At 32.4% G+C, this 22,915-nt stretch overlaps 2 protein-coding genes across 2 annotated transcripts in view; both read right to left on the bottom strand.

The window, feature by feature from the left end:
- Positions 1-22,915, bottom strand: part of LOC118199505 (diuretic hormone receptor-like) — a 509,054-nt gene that overhangs the window by 323,927 nt on the left and 162,212 nt on the right. The gene's annotated exons all lie outside the window — the stretch shown is intronic.
- On the bottom strand, positions 14,214-20,864 carry LOC118181748 (uncharacterized). The gene has a single exon (XM_035350945.2). It carries the CDS (start codon positions 20,646-20,648, stop codon positions 18,486-18,488), a length of 2,163 nt encoding a protein of 720 aa, XP_035206836.2. The 5' UTR covers positions 20,649-20,864; the 3' UTR covers positions 14,214-18,485.

Genomic DNA, 22,915 nt, shown 5'->3' with positions numbered 1-22,915 from the left:
CCAGGCTGTCCGCGGGATTCGAACTACCAATGTTCAGCGACGTTACCGCTCAGCTGCTGGTGGGCCCTTAGTCATGGATATTTTAAAAGCCTATATAGCACTAGTCTTAACTTAAGGACAAGGAAAACTACTTAAATGACAACATTAAAACTACATATTTTAAATAATTTTCTAGATAGTAGCGCAAATGTTCATATATCCTTCTTACAGCAATTCCAGCTATTTTCCAGAAATATAATGCAGAAATTTCAAAACGTTTCAGCATAATTTTCAGAAATATAAATGTCCAAGAATCCAATATAATCTTGGACATTTATATATTCCAAGATATTATTCTTGGATTTCTATGTATATTTATATATGTCCAAGAATAATGTCTAATGTTCTCCCCTGTACATAATTACTAATTATGCTCATTTTGAACAAATATACGTCAAGCCTCTGATCAAGGAATGATGCAAAAAAACAGTTTTTTCTATTCTGTTGCATATCATTTCGTTTTAGCATTTGTGCTACACATGCATCACGCAGATGTTGTTTCACACTGAGCGAAAATTTTCGATCGTTTAGTAATTTGGGCGCTATGCTAAATATTCTAATAATAACGCATCCTTAATCTAATGAGGATATGAAAGTGTCACCGTTAGTATGATTTCAGAATTAGAGAGATGGTAAACAGAAAAGACAGAATTATACATAGAATATACGCATACATATATCTCAGCTATGTTTATAGGGTTACTGTTATTATGGATCTTCACTGTAACTTCTCGTTTCCGTTTCCTGGCAGAATGAAATGAGGTAGTATTTAAAGGAAAGTTTCAAGAGTTTAATTCAGAATGTGCTGCCTCTCGTTACTATGCTGCTAGATTAGCGAGCTCAGATAAAACTGAATTATTCGGCTGGTCGATATTAAAACATATTTAAACGTTTGAGCCATCTTCGCGTTAATCATTTGTGTAGCCGTTAACTACTAGACTTAGTTTCGATTTGAATTTACTATTACTATAGTCTCTGTCATTAACTTCAGACGAAACGATAATTCGTTCCCAGCGAAGTGATAATTCGTAATTATTTTTATTAATAAGTTTATAGGCTATCAAAGTTTAGAGTTTATAGGCTATCAAAGTTTAGAGTTTATAGGCTATCAAAGTTTAGAGGTTTTAGGCTATCAAAGCAAGTCAAAACTTAATATGTCTTCTTCTTATTATTATTACCTCAGATGTATTATTATTAGCTCAAAGAGTATAAGTCCAAAAGGGCTATTAATTTTGTTTTGGCATTTTGCGTTGAAAACTTTAAATGTTGGTTCACGTTTCAAACTGTTGCCACCAAATATTATCGCCCTGTATTATATTTAAAGAAATTAAACAATGAAGAATCTGCATAAATATATGTACGTTTCTAGCATTGTGATAAAACAAAGTTACCTAGCATAAATCGTCTACTGAATAGGGACACGTGGAAGCCCAAATTTGGAATTTTAAATTTGTTTTATTATCTATTTCATATTTTGTAAAACTTTAACGAATTTTTTATTAACAAACTCAACGATTTAAAAGCGAGCAATGGGAACACTCTACGGGGAAAGAAACCTTTTTTATCTCCAGCGCGCGGCTGTGTATCGGAAATTCTAAAGGTATGCTCATTTTAAAATTATTTTGCAACATTGCTACTGAACTGAATTTTATGGTTTAAGTGTAAAGAACATGACATTTAATAAATAAAGGGTACCTCGGAATATATACATTTTTCCTGTACTGTGGTTAGCTTTCTTATGAATGCCAGATGTTGAATAGAAATTTTCATCCTATAGGAAACTATATAGCCAGTCTAACGAAAGAAACATTGAAAAGTTGGAAGCTTGTAGTTATTATTAATGGATAGTTCGAATCGTTCAATATTGACAAGGGCAATGAATTGGCGCAAATATAGATAGCCCTTTTCCAGGATTCAGGAGAAGGAAACTGAGTTGTACAGAATGAACATTCGTTGTAACTGTGTTAGGTGCAGATTTAATATATTTAGTAAGGCTATTAATTTTGTTAGGTGCAGATTTAATATATTAAGTAACTATGTTAGGTGTAATTTGATATATTATTCAGATGACTGAAAAAAACATTGCAAATAATAATTGTAAAGACAGAGAACCATGGTATATCTAAAGCATACGCTATAGCTTTATAAAGAAATGTTATGAAATTCTATTTATAATCATTGGACTATCATAAAAGAGAAACATTGCGCTAAGAAACATCACAAATACTTTCCTGAAGCGCAAGAAAGAAATAAAATTCTGTTCATCGTCTCGGTGATGCACTAGCCAATTCAATGAATGTGTTTAGCGTGAAGCATCGTTAAAATTCCTCAGCTTCACAATTAAGCGAGTAAGTTCCAAGAAATTTCTTTCAACTAGCAACTAGGTAATTTGATGGCGGAGAGAGTTCAGGTGCGCGCGTTCAAATGAAATATCTCTCTAGAAAGTTTACTAATGAAGTAGGCTTACTCCGTAGGCTGTTATTTCAAGTATAAGCTAATGACGTGGATGATTCGTTTAAAGGAAGTTAAGGGTGTATCTGATTCTCTGAAAACGATGGATTTCTGAGTTGTATCTCACACTCGGATAAATTATTCAGATTCGTATATAAAATAACTTTGCAAAATATGTTTTAATTTTAGTGAAGTTTTAATTTTAATATTTTGTATTAACAAAATAAATGTTTTAACTTCATTGCAATTGGATAGAAATACCTTATGTCTTTAAATTGCGAAAATTAAAAAAAAAAATCGTTAATTTCATTATAACAAAATATAAGAGTCAGTCTTATCTAAATAAAATTTTGATATCAATACTCGTATTGGCAGAGAAATGCCCAGCATCACAGAATGCTTTGTACACCGCAATACGTTGATAAATAGACTAAATTGTATGAGTGCTTAATTGAAATAATTTGACGCAATGTTCCCTATCTGGTGGTTGCTAACTATAACTATCAATATTCCTTTTCTTGCATATCCTTGTGAATGTCTATTGTATGTAAAATATTATAGAAGATTTTTACTGATTTTTACCATGCCTTCTTTATACATATACTTCCGCGAAACATCAAGAATATTAGCTATCCCTGTAAAATATAATCTCTTACTCTCCCAATTCTTGAGCGCTATAACTGCACATAAGACGAATTTTTTTACACAAATTTTTGTTCAGACGAATTTACGATCTTAATTTCTTTGGTAACATAAATCCTGCTAGATCCTACTAAGGAACCTGGAAAATTCTCGCACAGGTGTAAAGAATGCCAGCATAGAAGAAGGATAAAAACAATCCTTTATTATTCGTCAAACTCTGAACAGAAATAGCGCGCACTTCATGCTTCAAATAACTCCGACAACTTGTGGTGGAACTTGACAGTCGTTGCACAATAAATTCAAAGATACAGAGTAGGTGCTGGGCTAACAATTAAAGTTAAGGCTAACAAGGCTGATTCAACAACCTACCCGGCGTTTTACTTATTAAATGACCAAAAAGGGGTATCAAGAACTCTGCGTAACAGCGAGGACAACCAGTAACGTGCGCTGGCTATCAAAATCACGCTCTGAATAAACTACAAGATTCACCTTTCAAATACTCACTTCACTTAACATTACATTTGCATCCTGCCGAGGAAATGTGTGGGGAAAATGAGAGGTTCAGGAAAGGTATCAAATTAAAAATAATTTGCTATGCAAAATAAGGGAAAGCCTACACCCTTACTTTTAAATATTCCATAAAAATCAAAATATACATTATCATTTAGCGTGAAAGAGTAATTCATTGTTAAATGTATAACAGGTATAAGGTATTTCTCCCGCCTTCTTCGCATGCCTTCGTGGTGTGATGGTCTGCAAACTGGGGCGGTATTCCAGAGATCCGTGGTTCGATTCTCGGCGAAGGCGTTTGCTAATTTTTCGATCTCTCTTGCTTCAAAAAAATTCTAATGTCTCTACAGTGGCGCCCGAACTAAAAAGGGTGTTGGATGAGGACTCTCCATACCCAGGATTTAGCGATTGGATCTACTAAAAAAACACAGTCGCCCTTTAAAAAGGGGAGTATATAAGGTATTTCTCCCGCCGTCCTAGCGTGCCTTCGCGGTGTAGTGGTCTGCACGCTAGGCCGGTATTCCAGAGGTCCATTGTTCGATTCCCGGCGAAGGTGTTTGCTCATTTTTCATCTCTCATGCTTCGAAAAAATCTTAATGTATACAGGTACAGAAAAGCCATTATTGTTTATCAGAATTCTCTTGATTAATTTATTCATAAAGGATAAAGCAATGGAGAGAGACTTTGTGTTTTTTTTTTTTCTGAATTTGTTAGGTCACAATTAGAAGCATTCTATATTTACCTGGATGGAATAATAATTGAAATACACCGTGCATTTTGGCATAGCGAAATGACAGCTTACAATTTAGGACCACGTTATTAGAAAGCAAAAAATAATAATAATAATAATAATAATAATAATTGCGAATGTTAATTTGTTTTGTTCGCGTGATATTCTTGCATCTATTACTGTATTCCGATTCTAAATCCCGTTTCCAGAACGCATTTTGAAGCAATCATAACCTGATGCAGCGGGTTAAACATATTCAACTGTAAACACATCTATAACAGAAAAATTTAATCTCGGGAAACAAGACCATGAAATCTTTCATCATTTGTTATATTTTCCTTTTTACCTGATGCTAACCATTTTCTCTGCCACCGTAATTAAAGCGGAAGAGAATTGATTTTGATTCTTTCTTCTATTCACGATTCGAATTCGAAAGAAACCAAATCAAATACCGAAGCACGTACTGTATGACTTAAGTGACTGTGCAAAAAATAGAACACAAATGGAATTCGGGCGTGTCTGCTGGTAAAACATGGTTTCTTAATTTTCTATCAAAGGTGAATAAAACAAAATAAAGAACGAAAAAACGCTGTGTTATACAGACTGGCAAGAAAAAGAATATTTGTGCTGCAACAAAATGCGTATGGAATAAATTGATTTTAAACCAAAAACAATCGAACTGTTCAGTGAATGCGGCCTCTAACATGGGGAAAATCCAAATGGTGATTTTTCTTTTATTCTGACGATATACAAAATACTGTTATCATTTCCGTTTACTAAAATTGACTGAATTTAAACGGTATTTTGAATAAAGAGATTATTCATAACGTTTATTTTTATTATCTAGGAATATTGAATGAAACATTCAGTATTTTCAAGATTTCAACGATTGCAATGTACATTTTACACTCAGTTTCTGATTTATCGGGGGCGGATTAACCGGGTTGTTGCTTAACCGAGGCCCCATTAAAAAACTCATCAATAAAAAAATATTATCGCAAGAATCATCAGCAGACACGTGAGTGAGACACAGAGAGCATATATTGAAATTTTAGTTGATGTCTTTTCCGGCTTACTCCCCTATTCTGTCCCGCCTTTTCCATAGAGAAGTTAAACGAAAATGTTTGTATTTTTTCTACTTAAAATAACCTTATTAATAATAAAAAAATAATTTTATTCAAATTTCGTTTTAAATAATTGCTACAGTTTGTTCACTACAGTGGACAGCATGCATATACGTACATGCATACAAATCTCTTCCCAACGATTTACGTTCATCGCATTTGTAATCATTTCTTGCCTTGTTTGCAGTGATCATTACCTTCTTCTAAATGGTAAATATACAGTTGACATGTACATACAGATCCGCCAAAATACCTTCATTTCGTCGATTGCGATTGAATTCATTTTGCTACGATTTTGTAACCTGTACCTATTGGATTCAAATGTCAAATGTTCTAGAAATTCTTTGCCGAACATAAACATTTCCAGTGGTGTTAGCCAAAACATCACTGGGTTTTGAATGGGTTTTGGCTGCAAAATGCACCATTTGGGTTTCAATTCACGCTTTATTTACCTTTATTTACACACTCCATAATTTTCTCAAACTGATATTTAAAATAAAATGTCTAAAATTACTAATTATGAATAAAAAATGGCAGTATAAGAAAATGTAAGCAATATTATATAATGCTTACTATGAGAAACTGTACTAACTCGGAAACAGAAGCAGCAGCCATTTTCCAAGTAGCAATGCTTTACTTAGTGACGCTATACAGCCATCTATGATCGAGAGTTGAAAATTCTTATAATATAGAATGATACTAGAATGGACATGATGCAACAAAGGGTTAACAACCTGACCCATTACAAATCTCTTCCTATGTTCTGTTCCCTTCTCATTCACCCCTCCTTACAGCAGATATAGTTTGACCGCCTCATCCGCGACCATGAGCGCAAATACGCAGGCGCTGCCATTCGATATTATTACAATATTATTACCGATATTTTTACAATAGGATGAAAGGCTGGAGAACTTTCCTTCCCTCGAGCATATTAAATTCTCTCTTTCCGAAGAACAGGAGATTTTCCCGTCGCAGCAAGTAATAGCATCCCCTTTGGACGAGTCTATGTGTTTTGGCAGAATGCCAGACAAGGTTGCGTTTGAAACGGTTGAAATATAATAGGCGCGCTCTCTCTCTCAAAGCTGTTATTACGCAGGCCCTTGATAAGCTGCGTAGTCAAATAGAGTTAAGGGGCCAACTCGATTAGAATCTTGATAGCTTCGGTTATATCTCTTTTAGTTAATCTTAGTTTTAGTTTATTTCTTAGTCTCTTAAGTTCAAGCCCAAGTGTCGGCTTTTATTGTACACTCCAAGACGGAGTTTTTTTTAAAAATCTTCTTGGAATAATAAAGGGTTAGTTACCCTTCCATCTTGTTGTTTCTTGTCACACGAACTTAAGCGATTATTTGCTAACTAGTTCTTAAGGTTACTCACTTTTGATTAAAGCTAAAGTATCCTCGAAATCCCGAGCTATGAAATTCAGCAAAATATTTCCAAATTTTTTCAGTACAAATACGGTGAAAAAACTACATGATTTACTAAATGTTATACTAAATCAGCATTAAACCAGTTAACATTAACAGTTAGCAAAAAAGCTGAACATTTAAATGGAAAAAAAATCAGATATTTTAGCATTACGTTATGAGCATAATTAAATAAATTATATTTAAATCGAAAGGATAAAGGAAACACCTAGCAACGAAGTGCAGAGAAAATTTCAAACCTTTTTTTGAAGCGATCTACGTAAATAAATAAATACCAAAAAAAAAAAAAAAAAAAAAAAAAAAAAAAAAAAAAAAAAAAAAAACAATCTGACCACGAGAGAGAAATTTTCTCCTAATTTCGAGAGATTTAAAGAAAACATTCGAAGTTGTTCTGACAGTAAACTTGATTGCTCGGCGGAATTCACAAAGAAACCAAGAAAACAGTCTTAGCGATACACATTAAATTACCCGAATCAGTATCTTAGGAAATCTTGTAGTATTTCTATTAAGCAACAAGTCTAATCTAGATCTCTCCTACAAACAAATGAATGCTTAAATAAACAACTTCTGAAGCATAAAGAACTTTTTCTGGAAACTGCTTAAAGATTTTTTGAAATAGATGTATTTCTTTCTGCGACACGGCAAAAAAGATCGACGTCTCTTTGAATGCAATAAAAATCGGTTTCTGTCATACTATGAAAGAGCTTTTATCTGCGAATTTCTTTTGATGTGGGAGCTAGGCGAAATTTGCCAAGATCATTTCCGTTCTTTCTCACAACATTCTGCCACAATGCTATACTGATTGCATCAGCAAATCGATTATGCAAGAAATTTATCTGGGACATAAGGTTCTTGAATGGTAAAGTAATGAATGTATGCTATTGAATCGTTTCATTCTTTCATATACCTCAAGAAGCGTGCGTCTGAAGTAATGCAGTTTGATTACTACTTCCGACCTCACTTAAAGAATTGTGTACTTAAATTTTTGAAGCATGTAATAATGCTAAGTAACAAATATCTTGTCAACGGTAAACCAAAAACTGAATAAATTGTAAATTGAAAATTTTGCTATCAATTTGATTGTGTAATAAAAGGCAAAATCTTCGTTAGAAATGCAGGCCGTTGCCATATTATTATTGCTTTCAATCGTAAGATTAACGAGAAATGCAAATGGATTTCATAATTATTCAATCGGTTACTGAAATTTAAACGTATTATGCAGGAAGGTTTACAGGTACCAATGAAAAGGTTTCTGGTTATCGTTTCTAAGCTCTAGGTATTGTATGAATTTTTTTCCTATTGTGATTTGCACGTATGTATCTGTTGGCTTACTTTAGAAAGCCATTCAAAACGTTATTAAATGGCCTCTACCTAAAATAATAATGAAAAACGCATGGCTATTAATGCGTTTTGTAAAGATAAGGCAAATTTGATTTCTGCCTTCTTCATGTACGCTGCTCGACAATTTGTAAATCTTTCACAGAAAAAAATCACATAAAATTTATTTTGATCTTTATATATATATATATATATATGTGTGTGTGTGTGTGTGTGTGTGTGTGTGCGTGAATGTGTGTGTAATGAAAACGACGTTAACAATGTTGATGACGTAGAAAGTAAAATGTTGAACCCATAATGATCAGCAAACTTGGCAGTGAAGGCGGATTAAATATTCATCTTTATTTTCAATTAACATTGTAGAGTCCTCTAGTATGTTTTGGAATCATACACTGCAAACCCTAGCTGAAAGGACGGAGTAGCGAATACTCTATTTCTTGGAAAAACACATGACTGCAGAAGAAGGTTTAAATAACCTTTTTATTTGAACTTAAATTGCACACTTTCGGTGCTTACAATGTACCACCACTTGCGGCTAAGTAACGTAACAGGAAATTAAGATGCAAAATCACAATAAAGTAAGATAGGCTACAGGACTAGCTCCTTATTTATCTAAACCGCTAAATCGGCTGCACACAGCAAAGCCGAAACTAGAAAGAGAGTGTCTAAGCACCAACTATTGACGTACAAAGAACTACCTTTCCTACTACAAACTCTTAAAACCGCTGTTTAAATACTGATTCCGAACTCGCTTAGATTTGCATACTACATCATTAAAATTTACATTCTGGAATGAAACTGAAATCAGAAGGAAAAAAAAAAAGTTTCTGAAATTAAAAAAATTAATGGTTAGAATAAACTAAGGTCTTTACAACATTTGCACCCACACTTTACTTACCACACTTTTACTTTACACACCACACTTTACTTTTACTTACACACTTTACTTACTTTACTAATGTAACTTAGTCAAGAACATTTACATTTTAGAGTACATGTTATGCTATGTTACATGTACTTTACTATATAGTTTAAAAGTTATACACTATTAACGCTCTACTGGGGGTTACCATTCTTACACAGCAGCCTCTAAAATGCCCAGTATTCCTACGAATGCGAAAATACACTGGTACGGAAAAATTGTAATAGCATTATTGTTTACGCTCACCATTGCAGTAGCTGATCATCAAATATGTATTCAGGTTATTAGCATACTAAATAAATCTATAAAAAGTATAAACTCAAACTCTTCACCATAACACCAAAATTACTTTTTATCTAATTACATTTATTAGCCCAAAACGAGTGATTAGTCTCGAAATGCGATTTTAAGCTGGTTCGTTATAAACGGAGTATCATTTTTCAAATTGTTGCCACCAAATAATACGCCTTGTGTTTTGCTTAAAGAAATTAAATAATGAAGAATTCGCATGTATGTGTGTATGTTCCTCCAATTGCGAAAATACGACGGTACCTAGATCCAACAAATTTTGAATAACGTAGACCTCTTTTCGAACATGTGCAACTGGAAGCCCGAATTCAGAATTTCTAATTTATTTTATTATTTATTTCCTATTTTGTAAACCTTTAGACCAACAAACTCAGTTATTTGAAAGCGAGCAGTGGCAGCACTGTTCGCAATAAAACGTTTTACAACCAGCGCGCGAGACTGTGTATCGGAAATTCTAAACATTGATCTTTCAGTTTTGATCAAGACATTTGTTTTCAGTTTTAATTAAGAAACTCGGCTCTGCAAAAGCAATACATTCCAACGGCGGAAATAAAATATTTTTATCTTCCACAATCCAGCGTGTTGCCATTCAGTAAAGCCTACGATATTTTCAAATTTAATCTAGAATGTTACTGGGTAATAAACTAACCAATTTAAAAGCAGTAAACACCGTTCTTAAAAAAATTGTTCTTTTTATATGATTGATTTAAATATAACAGACTCATTATATTAGACATTTCATGTTTCATGATTATGAAATGTCTAATTAGAGATATTCTATAGTTTTATAAAATTACACTAACTGGACTCATTAAAATCATTATGTACTTTTCCTCTTTGTGATAATTAGTTTAAACGGCTGACCGCGAGAGTGCCTAATTCCTAAAAATAATACAGCGAATATAAAAATATGCATGTTAACCTCTAACACTGTATCAGGAATTCTAAAGATATAAACCTTTTTAATATTTTTTGAATTTGCTAATGCATTGAATTTGACGTGGCCATAAGCGCGAAGAACGTGATATTTATTAATAAAGTTAATACATAATAAATAAATAATAAAAAGACAAAAATATTTTAGCCATCTTATTAAGAAAAGTGTATTAAGATTATGAACTGAGGATAAACTGAAAAAATATTAAAATGTAAGTCAACACTTGACATTGCTTTGGGAATTCTAAACATATGCAGTCAAGCATGCAGCTTTTAAAAGTTTTGTGACTTGACTTTGTTGCTGAAATGCATATGGCGTAAATCCTAAAAACAAGATGTTTAATAATACAGATTAAATAAATAAATAAAATGGGTTAACAGGAGTTAGTGCAAGAGCAGAATGGTAGACTGCGAGCTCAGCAAGATCGTAAAAAAACCTTAATAAACCGTTTAAGCGACCATTAAGATATGAAATCTTTCAGATTTTTTTTCTTTCCCCAAAATCATGTCGCCATTTTACAATAAGGCATAATTTGTCATACAAGCGTTACTCCATGTTTAAATGACCCCGCATGTTTCTATCTAGATTGTACTATTTTTTAAAATTTTTGTCTTTGCAACTGTTAATGTGAAACATATCAAGTAGTGCCTATATAATCCGGAGGAAATATTAACATTGATTTATTACTTCCTCATTCTGGTGCAACTCACAACCTTTAGATCTGAAAGTTATGAAATGTTTTCAAAGTTTAATTTCAACATCGCATACCAATATGAGAGTATTTATTGATCCAATAGAATATGTAAAATGCAATTATTAAGAAAATGTTGTACAAAGTGTGAATAATAATGCAATCATTTTTATAAAGAAAAATAGTATTAATTGCGGGTTGCACAAAAAATAATGCCTTTGAATCCTGACTGAAAAGCTTCATTAATGGCTACACTGGGAATTTATGTGATACTTTAATAGTTCAATTCTTTGTTACTCATATCATTTTGCTTTCCCCCCTGTGTTTCCAAGAGAAATCTGCTATTTATTGTTACGTTTCGCTAATCTATTTTTTCTTAAAATATTTTTTTATTTCCATTCCAACATAAAAATTGATAGAATTTAAGATTTATTCGGCATTTAGAGTAGTTTTATATACATGTAAAATATAAAATATCAATCTTTCTAATAATAAATTAACAAACTCCTGTGCATGCTACCTTCCTTATTCTAAGAACAGCAAAGCAATAATTTTTTTAATATAAACCTTACTTGGTGTAATTCTGAAAAAGTATCTGTCATTTGATATCTATTGCGCAATGATTCCTGGAATGCGATGAAATCTTAGCCCAGCATCCGAATATTTATCTGCTATGTATCTGAAATTTAATTCGTTTAAACACTCTTTTAATGTGATCCGAAATATAATCTCTATAAAATTTCTCATGTCTATAAAAATTTCAATGAAAATTCAATATAGCCAGCAGGTATTTTTTCAATTATGCAATTTGGGTATTTTTTATTTACTGCTGAATTTTTCTCACATATCCTTTCAAACTAATTGTCGTCAAATGTTGATACGTGTCTTCGTTCGGATCGTTCAAAAAATATTCTAAATAACATTCTGGTTTTGAGTGTCTAAGTAAATTTTAAGATATTTCGTTAAATTTTTCGGAAATTATTTCCATTTTCTCGACACTTCTAAGTACAAATCCTAGCTGCTGAAGCTACTGCCTAGGATCTGTACTTCGACAACCTCGACCACGGGGGTATAAAATCAGTCTTCACAGCGATCGTTTATACAGTGTGAAGTTCAGGCTCGTCAGGGACCATATGGTATTGTTTTATCTGCGGGTTTGCTACATGGTGAGATTTCGAAGATTGTCATTGGGAATTTGGCTCCCCTTGGTCAACACTTGGGCACGGACATTTTCTTCTCTTTGCGGGTGGATGCGTAGGTGTCCACCTATGACTTTGCGTACAGCTAAACCAGACTGTGGGAACATATAAGTCCCCCTGGGTTGACCGGGTCCTCCATGGATCACCTCTAAGGCTTGGGCATTTTATTGTGCAAAGTGGCTTCGAGTCAGCCAGGTCTGGGTGCCCCTTCCTTCTAGCGTACTGTTGTATCTGCTAACAGCCACATATTTGTAAATCAAAAGATCTATTTCTTCAATGTTACCAGTCTCATGCCTGACTCCAGGGGTTGATGAAATCAGGTTTCTAAACCAAACAGAAATTTAAAGAATTAAATGCAATCGTCGGTCGCCAAACTCATCGGATTGCTTTGATAAGAAAGCGTTGATGTCATACGTACCTCGCCTTTAAGCTGATAAAAAGGAACTATTTCCTTACATTCCGGACTAACGACTTTCTTTCTTTGTTATGTTTTCCATGAACTATATAATATAAAGATTAATTTTTTTAAACCATTATAAAAGTCTTTCCATGAACTATATAATATAAAGATTAATTTTTTTAAACCATTATAAAAGTCTTGGTCATTTGCATTTTCATTTAAAAACTTGTCAGTGTTAGCAATGCCAAAATAGTTTTAGTCACATATGGCTAAGAATATTGGGAATATTAACATTCTTTTAAAATATTTTGCGTATTTATTACAAACAGGTTAAGTTCATTATATAAATATAATTAATTCTTTGTTTTTTTTAGGTGGAAATAATTTTCTTCCTTTTCCCTTCCCGTGTGAGAAGATAGTTCTTTTATTTTACGAAGTTCAGACAGTATAAATATATGCAGAAGCCCCAAAACATTTTAAGTGCTTAGGACCTTTAAAATCTTAATACGTCCATGGCTGGACATCAGTAAAATTAATACTCCCAAAGTATCGAAATAAAATATTTTAACTGGTTTTATTCGATTTTGTTGAATTTAACAGTTTTTGGGGCTCAACACATGTCAAGATTTTGTTTATGTCTGATTATTTAACAAGTCAAGAATCTCCACCAAATTAATTTTTTTCCCTCCAGAATCCAGTTATTCCTTTTTTGACTCGGTATTTACATGCAAATTCATGAATACTGCAGTAACAGCTATAATTCAGCACTTAAATTAATGACGTTTGTTTTGTCATAAATTTTTACAAGCTTATACCACATAGCATACGGCTAATAATTAAAATATATACTTCATTTAATTACCTACGGTATACTTCTTAATTAAAAATGGCACTGTAAGCACTGCGCAGAAGCTTGAAATATGTCCGCTTTCCTAAAAATTACCTTCTGTTTTCAGAAAGTAATTTTTTCTTATGTGCATAGCCTGCAGCAGAAAATATATAATTCGAAATTTACTTTATTTTAAGCGAAACATATTTACATTTTAAAAGACACGCTTTATCATTCAATATTTTTTCACCGCTATACTTAGAACTCATCAAGAGAATGTATCCGATGCCGTTTAAGAATAGCATTATTTATTTTGAAACACTTCCAAAAACGCAAGATCGTCTTGTGTATAATATTGATAAATCCTTAATATACGAGGCAATCGTACAGTCAGGATGATACTGTAATAAATTAATAGTAGTAGTTTTTTAACTTTTTTATATAAAATTCGTTTCCCCACTAATGGCGGATGAGTTAAATCTACATAATATTAGCAACTAGGGATTTCTGTTGCTGGAAGATGAACGAACTAACCACAGAACGCTTATATTTTGCTACATGCAATGACATATCTGCAAGACATTTTAGATTACAAAAAAGCATTACTTCACTTATATATATAAAACGCTTGATTTTTCCCTAATTAAATAATTCAATATCAATTCGATTCCAAAATCTTTATTTATAACACATACAAAAATACATAATTACTTGAAATGTTACATAGAAGATATTATTTTCTCGGTATCCACTGAGTTTCAACATAATATTTCTATTCTTTATAATATTGCATTAAAACAGAATACCAATATACTCATTTGATTAATGACAAGGATATAGCTTTAAACAAATCAATAAAAGATATATAATACATATATACCATACTAAAATGCAGAATAGTTGCGGATAGTATTAAAACGAACTACACTTCTATTGATTAAACATTACACTTAACTATCAAGAAAACAGAGAGCCATGCTACAGAACCCCGTTGCAAAAGGAGTTAAAGCACAATATTTTCCAATACCAATAAACGAGACTTGTTTTCACAGAAAAGAATTATTTCAACGCATATAATTTTTGGCAATATATTTATATTAAATTTACAAATATTTATATTAAACGTATTTTTATTTAAATATGTAAACTGACTGGTGGAAATGAAGCCTTGGTTTAGCTTCATTGTATACATGAACATTTCTTATACGAGTGAGCTCCTTGCGTCTGTATTAAATACAAATGTGTTCGCATTTGAAAATTATCAATTATATGCAATAATTTAATGCCAATAATACCTAGGCTGTTTCAAATTTAGAAGTAAAATATGACAATGTTATTATTACTATCGAAACTAAATTCATGTTGTTACGATTTTTCTGTGAAAGATTCGAAAATAAATTTAAATTGTCAGATTAACATAACTGTTTTTAAATATTTTAACAAGAGTTTTAGATTTGACAACATGCAATTGCCAGAACTGGACCCACTCAGTTCAGGCGACTAGCCAGTTTCCATGCAATTTTGAATAAAACCGAATAATTCATGGAAAGGTTTAGTTGGAACATAATATTTCTAATAATCTTTTCATTTTAGTTTCACCTAAAAGGTGGCATCAATAGCATTAGACCGGAAGTGATTTAATGGTTACTGTGGCGTACACGACATCGCAATGGTCTGAACGAGTACAGTCGTTGTAAAAATACCTAAAAGTAACTATTAGTGACAGACAAATTGCTAGAAAAATTCGTCTGCGAATGAAGTAAAGCATTAGGTAAATCAAACGCTTTCTCTTTTAACACTTTTCAGGGATTACCAATCCTTGAAATACGAAACTTCGTTTTTGAATTCTAATCATTTTTAATATCTTAATATGTTCTAACTACCGTTACATCTTGAAGGCATGCTGGAAGGGATGAAAAGGGAGAGAAAATACCTTATAAACTATAAAATGTTACATTTCGATTTAAGCATAATATACCAAAGCGATTTCAGAAGTCAAAGGTGTCTTGCTCCAACTATGACCAGAGAAACCGTTGAGCAGTTTTAACTAGTTTCCGTGATTGAATCGATAATACAGTTTTGATTTACTGGCATTTCATTATTCTAAACTGCATCTTAAAAGTACAATGCATGTTTGGAAACATAATTAGGAACAATGTTTCCAACTACTTTTAATTTTCTTTATGTTATAAAATATTAAGGCGGTCCAAATTCGGCTATTTTACTCAATATGCATCTGTAATTAGGATAAAAACAAATGTTTATTTTTCAGGACAAAACAGAAATGAGCACAACATTCCCCCTCCCCCCGCTTTCTTGTGTGGCAAGAAGACATCATTCTTAGGAGAATGGCAAAAATTCAAGAGGATATATGAAAGGGGAAAATTTTAGTAATTTACTGAAATCTTGCTTTGACTTACAACACTTCACTCATTCTCAGTAAACTATTTTAACATATATTGTCTTAACATACATCATCTTTTAACTGATATTTTTATCAATGAACATAAAATCTTAAATATGGTCAAACGTTTCACAGCCCATTTTTCTTGAAAATGTTCTATGGTTACTTAAATCATATATTATACAATTTATGTAAAATTTTTAAAATGACAATATAAAAAAAAACGCTTATTAAATAACAAAAACGACTAGTTTTCGACCAATTCAGTCTCTTAGTCTTAGTTTATCTTTAGTTTCTAGGTAAAAGTGATTTCGATTATGCAAATTTCCTGCAAGCGGGGTTGTATAGTACGATATCTATTTTACTAATAATATGATTTCAAACTATCAACACAATTTCATAACAACAAACATTACATTGAAGCAATAAGCGAATATGTTTCAAGTGTCATCAGACAAAATTTCATAAAAATGCAGCAAATGAACAAACTTTATTATTATAATAATTAAACATATCACTAATTTGGCATTAAACTAAAAAAACTATGCATTCACTCATCTACGCATTAGACAATATTTCTGGATTTAATTAAATCATATCAGCAAGTATTAAAATAAGATACAGAAAATAGAGCATGTATAGGTAGGTATAAACCAAAAATATACGACTAGATTTACAAATCAAAAATATGCCAAACCTAATCATACTTTAAAGAAGCCAAATTACATTCACGTATTACACAAAAATAATCAAGAATATTTCATTAACTATTACCAAATAGTTTTTAAACCAGTTTCGAAATAAACAATGCATTATAATACACAGTTTTTAAGATAAAGGTACATATAACAAAGTAAAGAGGCAGTTATATGTGTTACGTTTTTAACGACAGCAGAAGGCCATGCAATTGTTAAAACTGAAATACTAACATATTTTTCCTATATGCGACAAGGTCTTTGGGTTTTCCTCCGCAGAGAACCCGTTGCATTTTTACTCGCCAAGCTCGCGGTTCATCGGCGATGAGCCGAGCCGCAAACGTGATATTTTATACTGCAGTATTACATTCGAATTATGATGGCTGAAACTGCAGAACTCATTCATTAATTATGGTACCTCCCAATTTCCTAAACATAGACAACATTTTTTTAGATATGAATGGTATCCATACTTTCGCACTCCATCAGACATTATTTACATTCGTAAACGTGATTTTTTTCTAAAACTCGAGTGTATTTTTATGGTATTTAATTTTCAATTTTGCCGTAAATATTACCATTTCTTAAAACCGTATCTATATTAGTCGGATTCTGTTGGCTGGCACGGAGTTTCGCTAAAATAGCCCAACTTTTTAAAACACGCCGCAAGGAAGAGGTATTTTCTTTGAAATACCAAGAGGCTAGGGGTAGGTAAAATCGTTCTAGTGGCGTAAATCGTCATGCTATGTGTGAATATGGAGTGGTGTAAGTACACGAATACGGGGATTACCAACATTTTCATTTTATCTACGGAGTTGCGGCTAAAACGAAACAGCCACTCAAATGATTCGAGTACCTCCTTTGAATATCTTTCTTTTCTATCTATAGCTCCAACAGACAAAATTCAATTTCTAGACATAGATTTTTCATTAAAAATTCGCTTATTTCAGCCCCTTCTACCTTTACATTTTTTGTCGAATGTTTTAGAATCACAATGTTAAGCATAAAATAATATTTCTTTCAATTAATTTTCGTACATACATTCGAAATATTTGAGTCTAGTAAACATGCTTTTGAAATTCGGCAAAACTTAATTAAATGAAAGTCTTAAAAAACGTATGCGCTTTATAATAAAAAAAAGTTATAATGTATGAAAACACGCTTTTCTAAAATAATGGTTCTACATACTATAACCATTCAAATACACATCAGATAAATCTAAAAATATTTATTACAGCCAACATATGTATTGCAAAATTAATAATATTTTCCTTAATTTCGATTGAGAAAATGGTTGTAATAAAATAATTCCACTAACAGATAGTAATAACTTAACTTATTACAATAATTTTATCTTTTTTTAATAGAACACATCCTTCGTATTAGGATATTACCGAAATGCGTTACACATTTAGAAGGAATAAAATAAAATATATGAACTAAGTAATATTCTCATAGTATTTCTTAAAATCCTATGAACTGGAATTAAACACACAAATTGTAAAGAAATAATTCTCAACACCCACTCTGTGCTATATTAGAACTACAAATATTAACCCTTTTTACTTCCATACTATATCTTTTGATGTCTCGAATTATGCTAATAAACAGCTATATATTATTGAAATGAGGGCAAACAAAATATTCTTTAAAAGTTCTAATTCGAATTTACATAAAGCCAAACACATATCAAACTTTTTAAGGACCTTCTTCTCTCCCAAAACGACAACTTTATAGATTAGGGTCTCTGGCGTAGTACGATGACAATATATTCAGTGTCATTCACAATTTAATAATATATTTTATATCAAGAAATAGTCACTGAATATGATCTTTTGATTCTAATTGGATACACAATTACTACTTGAAAGGTTTAAAAACAAGCGACGCTTATATAACACGTGGCCACATCTTATTTTCATCTTAGACGTAAAATAGTTTTCGATAAGCTCCGTTTTTTCGTTATCATCTTCAACCCAGATTTCACTAGGAATTATAAGGCTAGAAAGCGCTCTACATACAGGGCATGGAGTTAAGCGGAAATTTTTCGTCTTTTGCCACTGTCGAATGCATTTCAGACAATAAGAGTGCTTACAGTTTCGCAGTATTCCAAACCAACGGTCTGCTCTATCTGATTTGCTATAAACATCTTCCAAACAAATGCAACAAATTTTTTTCATTATACTCTCTCCTAGTCTCGCAAGACTTTGGCTAACAACATTATTAATAATCAAATATTCAATATAACACTTATCACAAACCTCTTTACTTATGCTCGATACTTCAGCATTCTTCTTGACGTAATTGGTACTTGTATAAGGATAGCATCTTACTTTGTCACAGGGAATATCATCTCCCAAAAGATTTGGAAGTATGAATGCTTTACTGGAATACCCACTAGATACCGTTTTTGTATTTGCAATGGAGCAGTTTGAAGCAACATGGGAAGGACCAGCTTCAATTCTGTTAAGAAACCATCCTGGTTTATAATAGGAAGGTTTTCTTTGACTTCCAACCAAGAATGCAGTTTGAAAAAGTTCCATTGAAGGCAAAGGATTTGTTGCATGCGAATAAGAACACGTCTCATGAATCATCTTATCGTTCCTGGAGTGCTTGCCACTGCATATACAACATTCTGATAAACTGGTAACATTACTTCTTTCAGAGTTACAATTTGTTGGAAGATATTGCGGCTGAGCTAAAAGCGGTGCAGAAGCGTGTCCATGGCACTTTTCAGTATCAGAGAAAGCATACTTTGTTGCAGAAGACAAATTACCTAATACTTCTCCACAGGTCGTATCAGAATATCTTCTTTTTTTGTTTTTCAATGAATGCATTTCTGCTAACGCACATGTATTATAAATCTCTTTGTTAATAGGTGGAAGCACTACGGCTACAGTGCAATCAGTGGGAGTATTCTGACAATTCGTAACAAAGCACAAAATATCCGAATCTTGACCATGATCTCTCTCTTTAGATTTGCCAGGTTTTACCCCCTGCGTTAAGGTGCGGGTATTATCATACTCACTATTAGTTGACGGAAAATCAATAGTTAACAGACGGTCACTGATTTCACGTTCATCTTCTATCATGTATGAAGCATTACTTGACGTCTGCTTAGGAGTAATTTCACATGACCTCACTCGGTTTGGAAAATCTAAACCACCGAAAGCTAAAAAATTATCATCGCAATTTTCCAAACGATTAGCTCTGTCATAAAATATTTGCCGCTTTTGAAAGCTCATAATCTCAGATGACCTTACTGGGTTCGGAAAATTTATACCACCGAAAGCTCCTTGAAAATTTGAAATCTTTTCAACCTTCTCATCGCAATTTTCTAAACGATTAGCTCCGTCATAGAATTTTTGTCCTTTTTGAAGGGTCGTAATCTCAGATGGCCTAACAGGGTTTTGAGAATGTACAAAACCGAAAGCTTCATGAAAATCTGAATTCTTTTCAAACTTATCATCGCAATTTTCTAACCGATTAACTCCGTCACAGGATTTTTGTCCCTTTTGATGGGATGTTTTGAAATTATCAACCACTAGCAGGTTCCGTTCAGATCTTTGAACTGTATTTCGACAACGATCACCACACGAAAAATAACATTCAGAAGAAATTTTGCTGCATTGGTAATGATGTCCCATATTTGTGATTATCCGATCTCGTGGAGAAAATGTGATTTCATAAGGTATATATTCTTCTGGCATATCACGAACTAGTAAACGAGGGTGGGAATCAATACTTTGCGGTGTAGTCTCATTTTGCCGATTATCAAGTTGGTTTTGGGCTGACGTTTCTTTTTGAGATGAATCAACAGACTTTGCAAGATCTGGATGATCATACCAACAATATTTACCGAACTTGCAGCTGGCATTTAAAAAGTAAGGACATACCTTTTTCACTCTTCCATCAGTACGATTCTGGCTTGCTTTCGCCAGACAGCAGTCACGTTTATCATCACATCTCTTCGCAGCACCGCAACCGCATTTTGGTTTATCCATAGCTGGCAACTTCCCAGCAAATGGTTAGTAATTGACGAAACGGAAGCATGAGTGTCAAGCCTGATCCAAGTAAGCACCTGATTGGTCATAAATAAAAAGTAAATATGCGCAGAAAGATTAGAAATTCGTCGAAATAATGTGAGCTGGATACAGTCGAAAACATCTGTTTTATTTCATCATGAATCATAAATCACCTTTTCGACCTTACACGTTCGCGTCTAGCAGCTCAGGATGAATCATTCACGTAAGCGAACTGTTTATTTTGAGATAATAAAAAATGATTCCAAGAATATCCATAAATTTAATATTCGTGGATCTTTCTACTCGTGAATAAACATTAAGAGTAAGTGACGTAATCTTTCTGAGGGCATGGACCTTATAAGAGATAGACTAACCCAGTGGGCGGGGCGCGCGTGACCGACATGTCGGCAAGAAAGAGTAGGGACGATCTGGTTTACTTTAACACTGAAACCTATGGCTTTGATATCACATAACTCTTTCTAGTTATTAAATGTGATACGTTGTATAGTGATGAGATTATGAAAACCACAGTTTTTCCAAATAGGATTTAATATATCTCATTAAAGCACTTTTTACTGCATTTCGCGCATTTTTTTCCCACGCGTAATTCGTGTACAAACATCTTTACTTTGGTAAAACGGTGAAAGCACAAAATTTATTAACTTAATTTTGCGTACAAATAACGTAAAATTAAATAAGATTGATAGTAAATGGAGCTTTGAAAGAAATAAAGCAAAATTAAACAAGATCTGATATATATAATTTTAAATTTTATGAGCATTTTCAGGCAGTGGTTTATAAAATTATTATAACATTACAAGACGATCATTTATTTGATCTTATGATTATTAATTATTAACATCATATGATGATTATTTATTTTAATAATTCATTAATTCATTTTCTCAGTGTAATGAAAATAAATTAATAAATAAAATCTGGGAGCACTCAGATTTTATGTTACGCTCAAAAGGACGCTTTTTAACGCTTTGTGTGTTACCTCTATTTATTGAATATCATGTTCGTCGCACGTAAACAACACAAAATTCAATTCAACAGCAGTATCACAAAATATTTGAAAACATCATATCTTTAGAATTTTCGCGCTGGAGATAAAAATATTATTTTCCGCACAGTGTTGCCATTGCTCGCTTTGAACTCGTTGAGTTTCTTAATCAATAATTCATTAAAGTTTTACGAAATATGAAATGGATTAAAACAAATTCGAAATTCGGCTGTTCGGGTGGTGGATTACGTTGTTCAAAATTTGATGGCTCTAAATACCGTCGTTTTTTCACAATGCGAGAACATACATGTATTCATGCAGATTATTTATTATTAAATTTCTTTATAATACAAGGCGATAATATTTGGTGGCAACAATTTGCAAAGTGAAACGGACGTTTATAATGAAACAGAGCAAAATACTGTTTCGAAAGTAATAGCCTTTCTCGACTACCACCCCTTTGGGGTAATAAATTAAATTCACAGTAAATAAAAAAAATCTTATGCAGAATCAGAATTAAATTTAAAAAAATAATCACTATAAAATGTTAGCACAATCAATTATTACAGTTTACAATTTTGACATTAGAATAAATGCATAAAAATTATTAAGGTGTTAAAAGTGTTTATCACTATGATGTATTGTGAAATATAATTGAAATAAAACTCCTTTATATAAAATATGCTGTAATATTCGCCTATAATCTTAAAAAAGCAGCACAACTTAAAATTTTAAGCAAAAACTTTTAAAAATTCATTTTTAGGTATTTTAGTATTTTTTACTTATTTACACCAATAAAAAGCATAAAAATTATAAGATAAAATTCTTTGTTTGAAATTTTCTATTAGTTCAGATTTAAAATATTTTTTTCTAAAAGAAGTAGTTACAAATTTCTTTATAGCATAGGAAAAGCTAAAAAAATAGCCAGGCCTGAAAGCATGCAACAGCTTTATAATTAATACAACCAAGTTTTTCTTGACAGTTATACCCACTGTATTAAGCAACCATTATAAGTTTCTGCAAGTCGTCCCTACTCCTCCGGATGTGATCAAGGTGACAGCCGGGAATGCGTCAGAAGAGGGAGAAAAGCCATTTGGGTTAGTCTATTTCTTATAAGGTCCATGTCTGAGAGAACATACAGCAATTAACCAAACTTTAAAATATATTCGTTGCAGTGAATTTAAATTAAATCAAGCTCTATATTTGGATAATTTATAGAATATAAAGTAATGTCGAATTT

The sequence above is a fragment of the Stegodyphus dumicola genome, chromosome 5 (genome assembly GCF_044657685.1).
Source record: "Stegodyphus dumicola isolate Sdum_Otavi_A_Nest chromosome 5, ASM4465768v1".
NCBI lineage: Eukaryota > Metazoa > Arthropoda > Arachnida > Araneae > Eresidae > Stegodyphus > Stegodyphus dumicola.
Note: the sequence above shows the minus strand (reverse complement) of the source record. Positions and strands in the feature narration are given on the sequence as shown.